Genomic DNA, 20,177 nt, shown 5'->3' on the forward strand with positions numbered 1-20,177 from the left:
GATCCATCCAGTCTTTTTCAAGGTTTATAAATAAATGGTTTTCATTAGCTCATGTGGCAGTTTTGGGTCCTGTTTTGTTTTGTTGTTGTTGTTGTTGTTTTCTGTGTAATCATGTCATGGGGATTCACATGACTTTGAGGAACAGGATGATGGGTCCACCATATATTTTAGGCCATTTGAACGTGTGAATGCTGTATCAGTGATAGGATCATTCATTGTGCAAAAATGTGCCAAGGTTCTGATTCCAGTGTTTGTTTTTTTAGCCTTAAGTTCTCCTATTCGCTTCGTCCCTAAGCATAGCCAGTGAAGATGGATTGGCTGGAACACCCCAAGGCATCCCTCAGGCCTCCAAGGTATCCCCTGCAGGATTCCAGTGGCTCTGACTCCTGCGACTAGTGAGGCGCTCATTTGAGGGATCCCCTCATCAGCACACACACCGCCTGGCTCACTTCTGTGCCGGGTCAGTGCAGAATTCAGGACTTGCTCCTTCCTCGGCCTACCTACACAAAACCATCCCGGCAAGACCTTGGTCTGCGAACTGATTGAAGGTTTGGGGCAACAGCATGAAGGTGTACATTACAGAACAGTGAGGAACTGCAAATTCAGTATCAGAGATCCATGCCTTGCAAAGATCTGCAGGACCACCCTGTCACTGGTACCATCCCCAGGCATGTTAGCCCGTGCAGCACCCTCAGCCAGCTCCATTCCCCTGGCCTGTCTTTCCACCTCTCAACCCCTTCTCCTCTCCACAGCCTCACCTCCTAAGACTGTCCCCCAAGCACTCCACACTTGTCATGATTTTACAGAATAATTTGTCTCCTTCCAACTCCTTCCCAAAACACAGCCTTAGGGCCATCTTCGCCCATACCAAACTATCAAGATGCCCAGCAAAACAAAAGGACTTTAAATTCAGTAAGATCCACAACAGAAGAATTCTCTGTCTACTGTGTAAGCCTTGTTAATCGCAAATCAGTACTTCTACACAGTATAAAATTCATTGTTCTTAAAATATACGCACTTGGCATTTCATTATACGGAACCAGTTATCTGATGTGAAATATAAACTCAGTTGACCCAAGAGGAAAATATATTTAAACTTTTATGCCTGATAGGAGCCTTTTCCATTCTGACTGCCTATGAATTGAGACATGTGGGTTATGCGTTATCATCAGTTACCTGTCCTGCCGGAGTTAATTCTAAGCTTGAGAATGTGGAATAGAAAGTTTCCCATTAGTCTTCAAAGTCCATTTAATTATTTGTCTACTCAGCACAAATTACATGGGCCCTTTGAAGGACATGATGTAAAATTTTGAGCCTTAGGCAAATCATTTTTGTACCCTGCCTTGCCCTGTTGGATTTCTGTCATATCCTGTTATTTGTCACAGCTGCAGTGTTTTGTGGTTGGTTTGTTTTTGTTTTTTCAAAGTCTTCCCATTTTTTGCATCATTTCCAGAATTCCCTTAAGGTTTGTATTTTTTCAATTGTTTGAAACAGTTTTTAATTGTCTAACAGTCTAATCCAAGGATTATCATGAGTCATATTTTCCTGGTGCTTATAATAATAGCTCCTTTTTAGGGATCTTGGAAGTCACGTGAACTATTTTAGGACACAACACTATTTTGTATAAAAAAAGTAAACATGGGGATTAAGGAGGGCACTTGTGATGAGCACTGGTGTATGTAAGTGTGAGTCATCAAATTCTGCACCTGAAACCAATATTGTAGTGTGTGTTAACTAACTGTAATTTAAATAAAAACTTAAAAAAAGAAAAAGTAAACAGTTTTTCCTCAGAGACCCATGGGGAAATAAGAGCAACCAAGGTACTAATTTGATAAGCAAGCACTGTATTTTTGTTCCTTATTTAATTTCCTAATTAAGAAACAGAAACATTAAACATTGTTAATAATAAATGGAATAATTATATACTTATGCCTGTTTATGTATATATGTATACTTTAACTCCATATTAAGGGCAATTAAGCAATGTTGAGAGGGAGAAAAAGGAAAAAAATAAATTATTTATGTCACTATTTTAAATTCTTTTTGTGAGGAGAAGGCGAATACATGAATTAAAGATTAAATTTTAACCGTATCACTCTGGGACATGTTGTGAAGTACTTGAGATGTGTTCTCAGTTAATGAGTCAGCCCCATTGGACTGGGCCTTACCTTCCCATTTGACAGTTGAGGCAACTAAGGTTTAAAGAAGATAAGTGATTTGCTTCAGATTCTACAGGTTTTTCAGTAGAAAAGTTGAAAATGATGAATCTTGGGGGAGCCTGGGTGGCTCAGGTGGTTAAACGTTTGCCCTCGGCTCAGGTCATGATCTCAAGGTCCTGGGATCGAGTCCTGCATCGGGCTCCCTGCTCAGCAGGGAGCTTGCTTCTCCCTCTCCCTCTGCTGCTCCCCCTACTTGTGCTTTCTCATTCTCTCTGTCAAATAAATAAACAAAATCTTAAAAAAGAGAAAGAAAAAGAAAACGATGACTCTTGGTTTTCACAGTGTTCTACATCTCTCCCCATAAAATGAAACTAAGTGTGACTGCCTCTCCTACTTGGGAGCTGCCTTATTTCTTCATCTACTTCAAAGTCTTGTTAAATCAACTAGTGTAGTTGAAATATGAAACATTATATTAGGCAGTTAGCAAAAAAGGTAAAAATAGTTCAGGCTGTTTCCTCACAGACCTATACACTGTATTGACCTAATAATTAAGAACTTTATTCTTTGGGAAGCCATTAATCCTATTGCCAACAAAGGGTTATAAGCTGGAGTCTCATATGTTGTCTGCCTTGTATATTGTCTACTTTGGTTTCTATAACAACCTAAAATGAAGAGAGGTCAGTTCTGTATAGTTTGAGCTGTGCAACCACACAGCATCCCATAGGTATGACACAAAGGACTGGTTGTCATCAGCTCTTTCTTTGATGACTCAGAACTCACTGCCTTGCTTCAGAGAACAGTTACAGGGCATCACCCTCACGGTCCATGGGTCAGCAGACTTAAGGTCCCGGCTGATGGGATGTTAGGAGTTCTCTTCCACCCTTGCCTGGATGGATCCTGCCAAAAGACTTTGAAGACCCTGGGCTATGTAGTTTTAAAATTTACTGAGCAATACAGTTAGTTTTGAAGTTAATGTATCCTCCTTTGTTTAATAGTTTTCTCAGTGTACAGACAGAATAAAAGACCTGGAGAAAAAATTCATAAATCCTGAGGATGAGAGCAGAATCCGCTTCATTCCAGGGAAAGATATGACCCAAGAAGAAATGATCAAAAAATTAGATGCGGTAAGCATTCTTTCTTATAATAGTGTCTGCTAGCCCCTTGTTAATCAGTTTCCCTGTGGTCTGTGGTACTGTTTCATCTGATGCTGACAGATTTATCCCCCGTCCCTCGCTCTTCTAGCCACTAATACAGTCCTTTCATCATAATCCAGTAACAAAAGCTAAGCTTGTTTCTAATGCTTGCCAGAAAGAAAGAAAACCTGAGTGGTTTCAAGATGCCCACTTTTGTCTCATAGCCCAAAGGAACAATTTTGGCATCTTTAGTAGATTAATTTGTCTTCCCGATGGGGACGTATCAGAGGAATGGCAACATGGAAACTGGGTGGAGCTGAGAGGGCCACCCTCTGCCATGGAGAGGAAGCCTTCCCAGGGCCGTCTGGAGGGGGTTGGAGCGAGGAAAGTCTTGACCTAGCCCAGTGCTAAAGACTTTCCTAGAGCCACCTTGCAACTGTATAAATGCAATGTGTCTTCATTAAGGGGAAAAAATAGTGCTCTGATTAAGAAAGATTTTTGACTTGCATGACTTTTTTGTCCTTTTATTGAATTTGTTTTCAACTCTAGCTGGAATTACAGCTGGCCAAGAAGGAGGAGAAGTTACTGGAAAAGGACTTCATCTATGAACAGGTGTCCCGGCTCACTGACAGACTCTGCAGCAAAACGCAGGCCTACAAGCAGGACACACTGCTCTTAGCCAAGAAGGTACGCCTGAGTCCCTGCCTTGTCCCTTCTGCCTCCAGGCCTTTCATTTCCCACAGACTGCCGTTATTTATCCAGAGCAGCACTGGAGAGATTAGGCTTTGTGACTAGAGACACATAAAGATGTAGAATTGAGATGTAAAGATGAATCTGAGAAAATTATCCTAAGTAGTTTTCAGTCTCGTTCCCTGAATGAATATTCACTTTATACTGGGCAAATGTAAGCTTTTCTTTTCTTTTTTTAAAAGGTTTTATTTATTTATTCGACAGCGAGAAAGACAGTGAGAAAGGAAATACAAGAAGAGAGAGTGGGAGAGGGAGAAGCAGGATCCCCGCTGAGCAGGGAGCCCGATGCAGGCTCAGTCCCAGGACACTGAAATCATGACTCGAGCCGAAGGCAGATGCTTAACGACTGAGCCACCCAGGCGCCCCAAACTTAAGCTTTTTTTTTTTTTTTTAAGATTTTATTTATTTGACAGACAGAGATCACAAGTAGGCAGAGAGGTAGGCAGAGAGAGAGAGAGAGAGGAGGAAGCAGACTCTCCACTGAGCAGAGAACCCGATGCAGGACTCGATCCCAGGACCCTGAGATCATGACCTGAGCCGAAGGCAGAGGCTTTAACCCACTGAGCCACCCAGGCGCCCAAACTTAAGCTTTTCAATGACAGTACAAGTTTCACGTAACAGGGCACCTATTCAAAATAAATTACTACCCTTGTATTTCATGTGCCAAGTTAAAGCCTTTCTAGTTCCTTGTGCTTAGAGGGCCTCACTTATCCAGCAGTCGACATGACAACAGCCCCAATCCAGAACTCAGCCAGGACCCAGGAACAGACAGGGACTATTACAAGAGAACAGCAATCACACGACACCCATGCCTAGAAGTTGTAATTTCATACGTTTAAAATATGAGGACTGCTGGAATCAAAGCTACCCGGTCAGGCTAGGACTGCTCGAGCGGCCCTGGAAGGGGCAGCCGGCAGGCAGGAGGTTGGTGATTGAGGGGAGGAAGGGCCTCGCACCGCTGGGCAGTGAGAGGATCCCCCCACCCCTCACCTGCCTTCTGGCCCCCAGGAGCCTCCTGCTGTGACAGCAGAGGGATTTGAGTCAGCAATAGTTACTGAACCTGCTGTGTGCTCCCCTCGTGAGCACATGAGGCTGTGAGGGCAGAAGCAAAGAGGAAAGGACACATGGTCCACACCTAGTGTCGGGAGACAGGTAACACCCACACCCGTGATGGTGGGCTCCTGGCAGCAGCGACTGTTCCTCATTCTTTTTCTTTTTTTTTTTTTTTTAAGATTTTATTTATTTGAGAGAAAGAGAGAGAGAGAGTGTGTGTCTGTATGTGCGCACGCACATGCATAGGGGGAGAGGCAGAGGGAAGGGGAGAGAATCTCAAGCAGACCCCCTACTGAGTGCAGAGCCCCGCTTGGGGCCTGATCACATGATTTGGAGATTATGACCTGAGCCAAAACCAGAAGTCTGACACTTACCCAACTGAGCCACTCAGGCACCCCACATTCCTCATTCTCCTTAATTTCGCCAGTGCCTAGTGTGCACTAAACTCAAGAAAAGTGTTTATCAAATGAGTGAACATTCAGTCCCATCCTAGAAACAGTTCTGGCACACTAAAGAAACAGAAAATCACTGTGAATCTCAGGTCTCCTTTGCTGTCTTTATTAGGCTTTTACAGGACTGCTCTGAGGACTTCCTCCGGCCAGCTGATCCCTCAGTCCCGGGGCTTGTGTGCAATTCACAACTTTACTTCAGAAAATAAGAAATGTTAAGACTTCTGTAGTCTCATGAACTTTGCCTGAATTAGCATGCTCGATGTTTCTTTAAATGTTGCCTCCCTTCCTTTTGCAAATGAATTTTCCTTTCTTTAGGGTAAGTCTGTTTTCAGGGAGGGCTGGCTTGTGGAAGCTGTTGGCAGAGTCTGTCCGGAAGTCAACTGTAATGCTAGAGAAATTCACATGGTGGCGATTGCCGCCTGGGTGGGTTCATTCCTAGGAGTGAGCCTCGTCTTTATCTCCCCCACCCCACCTGCCTTTCCCCACCTTTGCAGCTCTCTCCCTGGCTTTTTTTTTTCCCCCTGCCCATTTAAAACTTTGTAGTAGGCAGGACTAGAAGGTAGAATGGTTCAGATTCCAGGTCTGTGATTTACCAATACGAGTGAATGACCTTAGGGAGGATACATAAACGATCTTAAAAGTAAGTTTCCTAATCTGTGAAATCGGTGTGATATCAGTTTAAATTGTAAGCATTCAGTAGTTGAGAAGTGGCCTAATCCCTTGTGCGAGCTCAATGAGAAGGCGTATCTCAAGTCTCTCACCTTTCCTAGGGAGCTTATGGCTCCTCTTGCAGGTCTCCCAAGTGAACAGAAAATGGGAAGTCCCAGGGTGCCTGGGTGGAAAAGTTGGTTAAGCATCTAACTCTTGATTTTTGACTCAGGTCATGATCTCAGGGTTTTGAGATTGAGCCCCATTTCCATGCTGGGCACTGAGACTGTTTAAGATACTCTTCCTCTCCCCCATCCCTCTCCTACTAAATAAAAGGGGTGGGGGGAAATCCCAGTGGAAGGCAGAGCAGCTCAGAAGCCCGGAGTAACACCATCCTTCTTTGGAGAAGAAAAGGGGGTTGGCTAGTTACACCCACTACACACAACATTCAAGTGTGCCAAAACTGATGAATTAGTGCAATTTAAGATAATGACTCACTATTGAAGCTTTAGTTTCCTAAAAATTAATGCAGTGTAGAACAGTTTTTAAAATGTATTTTCCTTATTCCTTTAAAGAGACAATGTATTCATTATATTTTCAGAGAAAGATAAATCACTGGCAGCAACATTTCTCTACACAAATGTACAGATAGACCAGTGTATGCTCTACTAGGAGAAGAAAGTGTTTCAAGATCAGGTGTAGTTTTTGGAAGCTCATATTCATATGTCGGTGTACCCTGGTTCAAAGGCCTGGAGGATTAAAATAGAATAGAATTAATTATTTCCTTCACTCAACATTGTTTTAATTGTGCTTGGTGCCTATGTTCCACTTAGTCCTGTCTTTCAATTCTTTGATGATAACTAGCTGATGTGAAATCGTAAACATACACATAGAACAAGGAACATTTCCTTTCAAATTACTGGCCAGATTTTCCCCAGGTTCAGCTCATGTTTGTTTATGACCTAATAATGATACATCCCAGGAATTATGATCAATAATGCAACCACAATGAGATATGATATTTTCCATTAAAAATAATTTCAGATTCAGGACTGCTGCTGATTATCTTCTGTAAGTAACAAGTAATTTTTAAATATAGTTTTGGTCCTACCAGATTTTTTCCTGCTAGATGAGTGATAAATTAAAAACATGGCAAAATTAGGCCAGAAACTTAGACATCAAGAATACCCTGTCCCCTTCTCCTTATCACCTCTTAAAAATAAAGGGACTGTTTCCCTCAGTGCTATGCACTTGGAACTCTATTAACCAGATGAACAGATTTGTTTCTTCTCCATCCTATCCTTATTCACACAGCCAAGGTATTGGCCTTAATCTCCGAGATCTCCTCTAATTCTTATTTTTCTCTGCATTCCCCCTTAAACTCTCCTTCCTTCAGGGAAGGATGCCCCCCACCATCCTAGACAGACCTCAGCCCACAATTTTCTTAACTCTTCATGGAAGGTATATAGTCAAGCCTTGGGCACTTTCATTCTAGATGAATGGCTACCGGAAAAAGATCAAAGATGCTACAGAACAAATGATGGCTCTTGTTGCTGAGCTGTCCATGAAACAAGCTCTGGCCATTGAACTCCAAAAGGAAGTCAGAGAGAAGGAAGACTTCATCTTCTCTTGCAATTCCAGGATAGAAAAGGGTCTGCCACTCAATAAAGACATTGAGAGAGAATGGTTGAAGGTACTTCGAGATGAAGAAATGTATGCCTTGGCCATCGCTGAAAAATCTCGGGTAAGCTTTGCTTCCATGTCGCATTGGTAAAGAGTGCCAGGAAGGGCCGTTTTCAGGGATTTCAGTCTTCCCGAAATAGAAGAAAAATTCCCACTCTACCACACACCTAGTTCTGACAATCATTAGAAAGGAGTTTTGCTTAAGACAGGATGTAGACAAGTCAAAATCATAGTCCAGAGTGCCATAATATTCTCAGAAAGCCCTCATTGAGCACCAGCGCCCACCCCACCGTCTTACGTCGTGGCCTCTGTGGCGTTCAGCCACTGGCAGGACGGTGGCTCAGCTGGCACTGGTTTTATCCATATGTCTTTAGTCTCTGTCCTTGTACCCATACTCAGACCACACCTTATTCTCCCATATCTGGCTATCGGGGGCCCCCACAGCACACTGCAAGGCCTTCAGCATCTTCCGGGTGTCACAGCCTTCTGCAGACTCTGCCTCTTGGTCTGCGTCATAGGCCTCAAGATCACAGCTTTCTTCTCCTGCCACTGGCCTCAGTCTAGGTCTATCACTGACTGTGCCTGCATGATGGGTGCCAAGTCTTGCCTACTCCTATGACCTTTTAATATTTTTACAATGGGATTGGGCATCTTTCTAAGAAGACTACATCCTGGAGACCTGCAACTCAGAGACTATCAAGTAGATATCCTGCAAAGGATCATTATTCACTCCCTAACCCAGGAACACATGCCTTCCAAATACGTACTAGGGCTATCTGAAAATAGGGTCAGATTTGGAATCCCCACAGTGCCCAAGACTGTTTTTTAGGGCATTCAGATTTTACCTGTGGTGTCCCAGCTATCATTTACCTGTCTCCATTATTTAGAGTTCTTCTTAATCCCGTAAGAACTTCCTCTATTCTCCAGAAGCACAGGCAGAATCCTGAGGACCTTGAGGCTCAAAGCAAACTGCTGACCACAACTCTCCTCTGGTTCTACTTTACTCCTTAGTTCCTCCTTTGTAACATTTGCTCACCAATGAGTAATCCAGCGTTTTTCAAAAACATGGAAATAATTAGTGCTCGATGAAAGATACTGAAGCTGGAATACAGGGAATTTAGGACCCGCTAACCAGTTTATGTTAAACCTAAACCCCAGGAACAGAATGATGCTTGACCCACATGGGTCATTCCCAGGAGACGAGTGTGTGTGTGTGTGTGTGTGTGTGTGTGTGTTTGTGTTTAGTGACTCCACCCTCATACCCTCCTATCCCTTTGGGAAAATATCAGCCAGCACAGCCTAAGGCTGCTCAGACCCAGCTGTGTCTGCTGGACCCTAAGTATGAAGTGACTTCAGTATAATTTTCAGGAGACTAAAAGGGAAAAATCATTCTTTGCAGGAGTTCTTGGTAACAGATAACCGCCAGCTGCCCAATGGTGTTTACACAACTGCAGAGCCACGTCCAAATGCCTACATCCCAGAGGCAGAGGCCACTCTTCCTTTGCCCAAACCATATGGCGCGTTGGCTCCTTTCAAGCCCAGTGAACCGGGGGCCAATATGAGGCACATAAGGAAACCTGTTACAAAGCCAATTGAAATCTGAGCATGTGAACCAATCTGGGCTTCTAAAGGAGACACTTTAACCAGGCTTCCTCATATGCACAGCTGGAAAGTATCAGTATAGCAGCTCTAAATTACAAATACAGTGTCCACAATCGACCAACAACGGACAACAACATGGCTTCCTTTCACGCTCATCAGCAAATACATTTTACATGATGTTACATAGAATTTTCCTACAGTTATGTCAACGCATATTTCTGTATTTTTTTCTTTTTTTCACTTTATATACTATCTTTCAGAAATATGTAGTTAAAAAAAAGAAAAATAAATTTTCAATGCAGTACAGAAATTGGCAGTGTGGTCTTTGTTTATTAAAGAAGAAAAATGCATATACTGTTCAATACACTCACTTGAAAAAGAAAGAATGATTGTTTGAAAAGTAAAATATCCCAAGTATCACAGAGGTTATAATTTACTTTGTTAAATAGTTGCATTTGAAGTTCATGTTGGTAAATGTAAATCAAGTAAAAAGCAGTAAGGAAGCTTGTCCTTCTTAAAGTAATATTATGGTCATTCTTTTTACAAGTAAAGAATCCTTTTGCCACAAAAATAATTATACCCTAATTTATCTTTCTTATGAATCTAGATTTTTTTACAACGTCATATACAAATAAACCTGTGATTAAGTTCTGACTCCAGATTTTTAAAAATTTCAATGAAAACATTTACAGCTTTGCGTATAGCAGAGTTGGAAAATGAGGCCAGTTCCACTTACTTTGTTACTCTGATTTTATTGCATTTTACCTAAGTATATTTTCCTAATTCTGTTTTTATATTTTCTCATGTATGAAAATACCCAAGTGGATTTGAAAATTGATTTTACCTCATTAATATGTTCACGCCATATTTCATATTGGGGTCAGGTATGGATTTTGTGTCACAATTCTGGAAGTGAGAAATACCACGTTCCTTCTTCTTTTTTTTTTTTCTAAATGAAACAAAATCTGTTCCAAGCCCCCATCCTGCCAGAATGGAGGGAAATTTAATCTCATCCTCAGCCTCCAAGTCAGTCCTGAATCTAAGTTGGTTGTTTTATAAAGTTATTAAAAAGCAAAGTGCCCGTGATAAATAACAGTGTGGTTAACACGAAGAAACACTGCATACTTTAACACAGCTCTCGGGTTGCCGGGATCCAAAAAATAGACCTATGGGAATGATGTAAGAATGGAAATATAATTTTTTAACAGAAAGGGATGAATGTTTAAGTATTAGAGCCTGTGCTACTGGTGCACACAGAAGGGGTCACCGTATGCCGGCACGGTGGGGAGTCACAGCCTGATGGACCGGTTTATCCGGCCCTTAAACATATGTAAGATTTCAGTAAGTGGGGAGGGACTTCAGGTGGGGGAAATAGCCTGAGCCAGGCTCAGAAATAAGAAGACAAAAGCTGTTCAAGGCCCAGAAAACTGCCCTGGCTAGACCAGCACGTTCATGTTGGGGGAACTGTGTAAGGCCGGGATTTAGGAAGCCCTGCATGTGGAGGAGTTTGGGTCTTATCCTGTAACAAATGGCTGTGAGAAGAGCGACAGGACCAGTTTCGATGTTAAGTCAGACAACTGGGACTTCAGAAAGACGGCATAACAACGCAAGTATGAAAGGGTAGGGGGTGAAAAATATGATCTTCTCAAGAGAAGAGAGTCTAACATGCTGACAGGGCTCTGATATTTTGAGCCTCTGCGACGACTACATATTTGACCAAAAAGGGAAATTCTGTAGGAGAGGGCAATTTTGGGAACACAAGTAGGATTTTATTTTATTTTATTTTTTTAAGATTTTATTTATTTATTGGACAGAGAGAGATCCCAAGTAGGCAGAGAGGCAGGCAGAGTGAGAGGGGGGAAGCAGGCTCGCCGCTGAGCAGAGAGCCCGATGTGGGGCTCGATCCCAGGACCCTGGGACCATGACCTGAGCCAAAGGCAGAGGCTTTAACCCACTGAGCCACCCAGGTGCCCCCACAAGTAGGATTTCAGAAAAGAAGTTGAATGATTGTACTAGCTAGAGATATTCAGAATCGTGACAATTCCGCAAGTTCCCTGTGAGAAACTGTGAAGAGAGAAAAGCAAAGGGCACAGGCTGACTCAGGCAAGCGACCACCGTTATGGATCAGAATGAAGCACTATAAAAGAGAGGGGGAAGAAAAAAGAAAAGGGGGAGAACTAGTTGGGCGTCCTTGGGGGCCTCAGAGACAGAACATGTTCGTGGGCTCATGATTCCTGGCTGGAATAAAAGGTGTTCAAAAAATGTTCAAAAAATGAGAGTCAGGCCAAAACCTTCAGTGTTTCTTTTTTTTTTTTTAATGTCAAGTATTACTAAATCAAACTTTTATAAATACAAAAAATTTCAACATATTACAGCACAGTTCCATCTGAACCATCACAAAGACAAATCCTACTCTTCACACTGTTATGTACACACTGCTGTATGGGACAAATTACCCATTACTGGACATAGCCAGATTTGACCCAGTCCAAGTCCCCAGTTCCCAGTTTAGTTCTTTGAAAAGTATCCTCTTTCCAAATACAGTTCTTCCATAACGAATTTTTCTGCTTCTCATATGTTATCTTCGATGACACATCTAGTTTTTGTTCTTCTAAGCACTGTCCCCTACATTTTTTAAAGCATATTTTATTTCAGAGTGCACAAGTGAGTACAAAGTCGCTTTGGGCCTATGAAGTCATTAGGAAGATAAGAAACTAGGAAGATGAGCCACGAAGTCACCCCTGAGGACACGTCATGCTTCTCAGACCGTTCTGTCACCCCTGTCCACTTGATTGCTTGTCTGCTTTTGAAAGCCAGGATGAGGTATAGTAGTTTCATTGTGCCTGAGCGAATACCATATTGAAATTCAGATGGCTTAACAATGTATTCTGATTTGGGTTACCAATTGTAAATATTGGTAAAGGACTCTTGAGGGAAGTCAAGCTCATGAGCAAGACTGAAACATCAGGAGCAGATACAACTGCACGTTCTTTTTTACAAGCCTAAGAGCATCGTGGTGTGTTTCAGAGCTGCTTCCTCCACAAATTTTGCATCCACATTGTCATGTCCTTCAAAAGCTAACAGAGCTGGAAAAGTAAGGAGAAAAGAGTTACTACGTAGCCATGGAACTTCTAAAATCACATTGTGCCTGCGGCTCATTGAAATCGTAATTATCTGATATTTTAGTAAAACACATTACCCTGAAAATGTGTTCTTAAAATTCATTCTACCTCAGCCCCCGAGAAAGGTCATTCGCACGAACCGAATGGGTTTTGAAACCTCTTAAACCCTTTTAAAACCAAATTCTTTTGGTAATTTACTCTGGGAATGAAATTGTATGCTACTAATTAAAACCAGCTGCAGCAGGACTACTTAGAAGCAAGGGGTAGTCCAGAAAGAAAGGGGTCCACACGAGTGAATCAGGACAGCCGTGTCAAGAGAAAAAGCAGGAAAGCCCGAGGGCAGGTGAGTGATGTTACCTCGACTGGAAGATTCTATATCTGTCAGTATTTCAATGAAGTAGTTCAGGGGCAGGAACTCCACACTGCCTGGCGACTTGTCAATCATAGAACTCCGGGGCTACAAGGGAAACCACGTCTGCTATTAGCTGATTTTCCAAAACAAGCACGAACTTAAAAAAGAGGGCAAAGAACTACAGTTGCTGTCTCTGCCGACACGCTGAAACGGGCCGATAGGATCCAACAACACTTGGTGGGGCCGTGCTCGCTCGCACACTCACCTGTTTCTTATAGTTCAGCAGCAGTACCCTCACGTGGTTCCGGGAAATGATGTTAGAACTCATAGGATGATCCCAAAGGCGACAGATCTTCTGACCAATAAGCTATTAGGCAAATCGAAAAATATGTAGCATGGGATTTTTAGGGCACTGAAACTACTCTGTGTGATACCGTAATGATGGACCCATTGTATTCTACGTCTGTCCAGATGCACAGAATGAACAACACTGAAAGTGAACCCTGTTGTTAACTATGGACTTAGGGTGATGGTGATGCGTCAGTGCAAGTTCATCAGTGGGAATACAGGGACCACGGTGGTGGGGGATGTTGGTTGTAGGGGACGCTCTGCATGTGTGGAGGCAGGGGGCTGGACGGGGACTCTCTGGACCTTGCACTTAATTTTCCTGTGAACATAAAACTACTCTAAAGAAGTTAAGTCAATAACAACATTAAAAGAATGCAAAAATATAGAGAGGAGAATGTAGCTTATACTGTTATCAAGTACACGTACGTTATAGCTACCTATAATTTAAGAAGGATTACTTCCAAGTAGCTGGTTTGTCTACAAGAGAGGCCCTTTATGGTTAATGACCCTTGGAGAAAGGCCCTCTCCTATGAGGTGTGCCTCTGAATTTTGAATAAATACTCCCTTAAATTCAACCCTGAGGAGAGTCGTTTATTCACTGATGTTGCCAAATTCTTTTGAAATGGAGTTCATCTGCCACTCTTCAAAACGGGGTACCTGCAAACTCAAAGTGAGGTCTCAACAGGAAGAGGCATGTTCTCGCCAATGTTTGCCCAGAAAATTTTAATTCCCTAAGAGTTTGAGGCAAAAAAAGGAAAGAAAGAAAAAATCAAATGTAGAGACCAAACTAAATGTTCAGAGACTTTCCCCAGAGAGAGCTAGCCATGGAAAATATGCTTTGTTTTCTATCCTTGCCTTTGCTTCAGTAAGCTGTGAGGAGGAGAGGGTGTTACAAAGGAAAACGATTAGGTCCAGAAGGCAGCGGACATCCCTTCGTGGGAGGACTGTGCCAGAGATACAAGTGTTCAAGGTATGTAAACAGAGCAGAGAGCTGGCCCTGGGCTCGCAGGGTCACGAAGTTTGCAGAGTCTGAGGCTCTGAAGACCTTGCTGTGGAATTTCATATTTTCATAGTATTTCTGACTCTGAGAGCTAATATCCCCCGTAAAAAACAAGGAGTGCCTGGCTAACCCTTTCTCTCATGTTTCTCGTTCTTCCTTCAACCTAGGAATGTTTTCCTGCTGTGGTAGAAACGGCAGTGAGAGGAAATGCAGTTCCAGAACCTTCTGACCTCACCTGTATTTAAATTTCCTATCAGTTTAAATGCCAAAAGCACATGTTTCCCCTCTCCCTCCCCTCAGACTCACAGATATAAATATTAGTGTGGTTTCCTAAGAGGAGAAAATGGCTAAATGTTTCAGGCAGGCTGTGCCAGGCAGTACAAAGCCAGAGGAACAAGCGCTTTGTCGGTGCGGCAGGGAAGGGCCGGCAGGGGTGGAGAAGGATGGGATTTCTTGGAAAGGACTGAAAAATGAAGCAGTTCAACTGACTTTAGCCCAAAACAAGTAAATGCTCCCTTTGCAGGAAGAAACTGAAGGAAGTTCATACCAAGGCTTATGGAGAGAATAAAACATAATTCAGGATTACCGGGGGAAGCCGCACAATGATGCTGAATTTTAGTTTTTCATTTTTCTCTGAATTGTCCAGATCTACAAAAAAGTTAGATTGGCAAATAAAACAAATCTCCATTTTAATCATCTGAGCAAGCTAATAATACTTCAGTGGTTCATTCTGATAACACACACATCCCCACCCTGGATTCTCAAGCCAATTCTAACAATATCTTGAAAATTTTGGTTTGTGTCTCTCAGTACAAGGGCTGTCTCTTAATGAAACAGTTTCTATATGGCATGGAGCATGGTTCTGTAACGGGCTGGGGCTCACAAAACAATTTTAGTAACTAAAAACAGAAGACACCTCGGGAAACAGCAAATACTTGAACATACATTAGCAAAACTCATCTCCAAAATACCACAATGAAGAATTTCAGCAAGGGATTACACTAGAGACCTTCAAGTTCAGGTTCCCACGAGCACGGCCTCTCTCCATTTCCCTTACACTTCAGTCTAAGTCTGAGATGACAGAGTTAATCAGCTGAAAGTAAGCCATTTCATGACATTTTCTTGAGAAACAAGGCTTCAGAGTCTCCTATCCTCAAGTGCCCTCGTGTACAGAGAAGGAATGTAATAGCCGTGTGGGGCTTGAGAAGCCCTTTGGGGCCTCTTGAAGGCCTAAGGCGCTTTAAATTAGCCCAAAGGCTGGTTACAGGAAATGAACTGTACTCAGCAGGACAAGCTGCCTCATTTGCAGAGTCCACTGCAAAAGGCAAATGAGGATCCCCTTGTTTCAATATTAAGGATTTCAAGATTTAATGTCGAGCATTAAACGGAGCACAGATGGCCCTGCTGCGTGCAGCCAGCCCTCGTGGGGCTCAGAGCGGGTTGGGCTCTGTGGTGAACTCGGAGCATCTTACCTTTCATGAGCCTCGTGACAGCTGTTTCAGTGAGAAGCAACACTCCATTATCGATGTAATGCAGCAGGTTATGCAAAGGGAGGCAGTGGACGCCGAGCATCGTATGCAGAGTGTGAAAACCTAGACGAGAGATCAGGAGGGTAAACAGGGTCAGCCAGCGTCTCCAGCCTTCTAGAGGGAGAGAATTCAATGACGTTAATAAAGCCCTTAGCCCAGTGCCTTGGCACCTAGAGTCTAACATATGCTGCTTGAAGACAGGTCCAAGTCCCCTGCTTTGTGTTATCATGACTAAGGATTGTGCTCAGTAGATATGAGTTCCCAGCAAGCATGTGTGTCCCTTCCTAGCAAAAGGACAAAAAGAGTCCAAGGCCTATGTGAGGAAAAACCATTTTACAGCTTAATAGGCTTGCAATTCTGCAGTAAGATGCAAAAGAGAACAATTAACAGAAGAGCTTCAAACTCCAGGTGCCCAGGTTAAAAGGCTGACACATGGGGACCACCTTGTCGACACCGAAATTTTGAACCAGTAGGGGATGGTCTGTATGCCCAACCTCTGTGTATGCCCTGAAGAAGGGCTTTTGAGGTCTGCTTGAAATAAATTTAAAAAAAAAATTTAAATAGTATGGTCAGAGAGCAAATCTATAGGAATTCAACAGAGAAGAAGGCAATGTCCCCAAACCCAAGTCTCATGGGGAGGGCTACTCAAACGCTCAGAAATGGAGCATTCTGAACACAGTATTAATAATAAGCAATAAAAATGACATCCATGGGAGAAGAAGATACCAGTCCAGGAGAGAATTAGAGAAGCCATCTTGGAAAAGAGAGCACACATGAGGGGAGCTTAGAAGGGTAAATGCAATTCCTGGGCATGGAAATGAGGCCAGAGAACATACAAAGAGGAGACAGTAGAAAGAGTCACCTGCATGAGCAGACTTGGACCAGAGTCCTGCTGTGTTGCTTACTAACTACAGGTAAGTAGCCTTTGTGAGACTCTATTTCTTCATCTCTGGAATGGAGCCACTAGTACACGTTTCCCACATGGCTGCCTGGAGAACTAACGCAAGGTCTATGAAGAGCCTGGCGTGTGAGAGAACAACAATGACCAATAACAAACTCATCCTGAGGCTTTCCATCTATCTGTGCACCAGCCAACTCAATCCTCATTCAACACCAAGAGGTGGGAACCACTCAATTCCCGTTTTATCAATGGGGAAACCAGGATTCACAGGAGCTAAGAAAGTTGCCCAGGATCATATCATTAGTAAGTTGCAGAGCTATATTTGAATGCACGCTATGGGGCTTTAGCCAACACTCTTACCCATGACAATTTCCTGCCCCAAGAACTGGTAGCTGGATCAATGGGGCAAGATGAACAGAGGCTGAAAGCTGCGAAAGTATGGGGCATGTTCAGAAAGGACTGAAAGACCCAGCTGAGGTGGAATCAAGTGTATGAGAGGAATGGTAGGAGGTAAGGTTGGAAATTATTTAACAAATCCCTTCCAGACACTAGACAAGGAGCTGGGTGTACAATAATGAAAAAAACAGACCCCAAAGCTGCTCCCATCCACCTTCCGGTTTGATGGAAAGACAATCAAATAATCACAGAAATACACATTATTAAAAATGTGACCGTTTGGGGTGGCTGGGTGGCTCAGTCAGCTAAGCATCTGACTCCTGGTTTTGGCTCAGGTCAAGATCTCAGGTTCGTGGGATCAAGCCCCATCTCAGGTTCCAGGCTCACTGGGAAGTCTGTTTGAGATTCTCTCTCTCTCTCTCTCTCTCTCAGCCCCTCCCCCAGCTCATGTGCGCATGCACACCCTCTCTCCCTCTGTCTCCTGAAATAAATAAAATCTTTTTTAAAAAATGGCCAGTTTTGGGGATGCCTGGGTGGCTCAGTTGGTAAAGCAGCTGCCTTCGGCTCAGGTCATGATCCCAGGGTACTGGGATCGAGTCCCACATTGGGCTCCTTTCTCAGCAGGGAGCCGGCTTCTCCCTCTGCCTCTGCCTGCCTCTCTGTCTGCCTGTGCTCACTCTCTCTGACAAATAAATAAATAAAATCTTTTTTAAAAAAATGGCCAGTTTTTGAAGGCAAAAGCATAGAGTGCTCTGAGCGCACATGACAGGGATTGAATGCTGAATGACAGCAAGGAATTTCTTATTTAGTAGACTTTGGGGAGGAACACTGAAGGTTTCTGAGCAAGATGGAAAAAGGATTTGAGTTTTACTCTCAGAATATTAAAATGGCAACAGACAAAGAATGGACTGGGGTACCAACAGTTTGCTACGGGAGGTACATGAGACGTACGTGCTGGGAGGTCAGTGTGTGAATCTGCACCAGAGGTAACAAGGGCATGGACGGTGAAGGAGGAAGGAAGGGCTTGGAAGCGCGTGGGAACATGTCCACACTCAGAAACAGTTGGGGCGTGGGTAGGGAAAACAAAGGATCACAGCCTAATCTTAGGAGCTGACATGAGAAAGAAGTGATGCCCAGAGAGCAGGAACTTGAATTCAGAGCAGTCATGGAGTGTTCTCTCCCTGAGCACATGAATCATGAGCAGTGAGGGACAGAGTCCTAAGTCCTGGCCACATCGAGGGTCAGATAAAGTGCAGACTCTGCCCACAAGCAGATGTTAAGGGGCTGACAAGATGACTCCGCTGGCTTCCCTGAATCAAAAAAACAAAAAATGGATTTTACTCACTAATCAACAACATGAGATTTTTCAAATGGATTTGGACATTCTTCCCAACATTAAAAAAAGTTACGAAATTCGTTCTGAAGAAGTTTTTTAAAGGTTCCTATAGATTTCCTGGATTCGAAATTCCTCCTCCAGCCTGCGTCCATGTCCTGAAGATCCCTGATGGCCCTTCCTCCTCGGTCCCTGGGGCACAGCCCCACATCCAACAGTCCAGTCTTGGCTTGCTCTGTGTGTCAGCTCTGGGCAAGAGAGCAAATTGGCTAAAAGTAGGCATCAGTTCCAAAACAGAGCTTTTCCAGCCAAATCTAGTCCGCATCCTCCAGAGCCCCTGGCCTCCAATAGCCAGTGAGGGAAACACAGGTCCCATTTAAACTGCAAATGCTCCAGCTCCGAACCATGACTCTGTCACGGTCTTCCATCTCTTTATTCTTTAACCAATTGGGTTACAAGTTTCCAACACTTGGAACTCGGTTTTCACTAGTCCAGCAGACTTGCAAAGCAAGCACACATACACAAGTACACGAACAAAGACCCTGTATTTACCCACACATGTGCACACCCACGTGACCCAGTGTCACTTTCCATGTCACATGAGGGAAACCAACATTTAAGAGAAAAGGAGAGAGATACTTGACTCATGGAAACAAACCATTAAGTCTACTCATAATAATTCTCAATCACCATGGATAACATTTTCCCATGTTTTCCCTCCTTACACATCCCTGGGAAGGAGTGTGATGCTCCCTAGAAAGTAAAGTTTTACGGTCTCCCAGGTATAAAATTGTCCCCAGTAAGTCACTTCATTTATTTACAAATTTGGCTGGAGCATCCATGGTAAACAAATCTGAAAGTGTCAGTCTAATCCTCTACCAACTCTTTGGTGGTAATGACAAATAATTAATGGTTGAAGCCAGAAAGTCTTAATAAAGTTTTCATGAAATCCTTCACTCTTTCTAGAGGCCACCTTGAATTTCCTATTCTATTGGGATAATTAAAAGTCATCAATTCTCCTCGTGAATGGTCACTGTCAGATTCTGATAAAATCAAAAGAAACTCCTTGAAACTCCACTACCAGTATATCTTATAAGATAAGGTGTATGACAGAGAAAGTGTGCAGGGCTCCAAACTGAGTCAGACATATCACAAATGCAGACAAGCTGAGACGAGCTTTGGGATTTCTGGGCCCAGAAATAGTCAATGTTTCGGCATCAACTAATTCAAATGGAATATAAAATTCAAGAGGCAGCACAGAACAGTCGTTAAAAGCATAGATTTTGGAGCCAGACTTCCTGGATTTGAATACTGGTTCTGTTGCCTAATCACCATGTGACCTTCAGAAAAGTTATGTAACTTTCTGTGCCTCAGTTTCACCATCTATAAAATGGGAATAATATTAAGTGGAACAATATGAAAGTGCCATTTTTTGGGGGGGGGTCAAAAACTGGTTGGATATTGACAACTTAATGTGGTTCAATTTAAGCTCCTATCATTTAGGACTGTTAGGAAAATTGAATGTGTTTATGTAAAGTACTTACTGGTACAAAATGGGAACCATCTACCTATTGGCTTAAAATCAATTAGTAAAGGAATGAATTACTGATATATGATGTGATAGCTGCATATGAAAGAATAAATTAAACTGGCTGATAAACATTACGTAGTCACAGTTATCATAAAGCTTAACACTCACCAGAACATATATGTAAT

At 42.9% G+C, this 20,177-nt stretch overlaps 2 protein-coding genes across 5 annotated transcripts in view; one reads left to right on the forward strand and one right to left on the reverse strand.

Moving 5' to 3' along the window:
• Nucleotides 1–9,787, forward strand: part of CCDC146 (coiled-coil domain containing 146) — a 119,254-nt gene extending 109,467 nt beyond the window's left edge. Inside the window, exons 16-19 of the mRNA XM_080818667.1 lie at nt 3,155–3,283; nt 3,842–3,979; nt 7,691–7,939; nt 9,278–9,787. Of these exons, the coding sequence (XP_080674793.1) occupies nt 3,155–3,283; nt 3,842–3,979; nt 7,691–7,939; nt 9,278–9,481 (720 nt within the window). The 3' untranslated portion in view covers nt 9,482–9,787. The remainder of the gene's footprint in view (nt 1–3,154; nt 3,284–3,841; nt 3,980–7,690; nt 7,940–9,277) is intronic.
• Nucleotides 9,788–11,772: 1,985 nt separating this feature from the next.
• GSAP (gamma-secretase activating protein) overlaps nt 11,773–20,177 on the reverse strand; it is an 82,037-nt gene continuing 73,632 nt past the window's right edge. For 3 of the 4 annotated variants that reach the window (XM_080817961.1, XM_080817960.1, XM_080817962.1), the window contains 5 exons: nt 15,775–15,894; nt 14,889–14,950; nt 13,220–13,321; nt 12,960–13,059; nt 11,773–12,566 (listed from right to left, as the gene is read on the reverse strand). In XM_080817961.1, the coding sequence (XP_080674087.1) occupies nt 12,475–12,566; nt 12,960–13,059; nt 13,220–13,321; nt 14,889–14,950; nt 15,775–15,894 (476 nt within the window). In that variant the 3' untranslated portion in view covers nt 11,773–12,474. The remainder of the gene's footprint in view (nt 12,567–12,959; nt 13,060–13,219; nt 13,322–14,888; nt 14,951–15,774; nt 15,895–20,177) is intronic. The other variant, XR_013967621.1, reaches the window with a different exon arrangement.

The sequence above is a fragment of the Martes martes genome (genome assembly GCF_963455335.1).
Source record: "Martes martes genome assembly, chromosome: 11".
Classification (NCBI taxonomy): Eukaryota; Metazoa; Chordata; class Mammalia; order Carnivora; family Mustelidae; genus Martes; species Martes martes.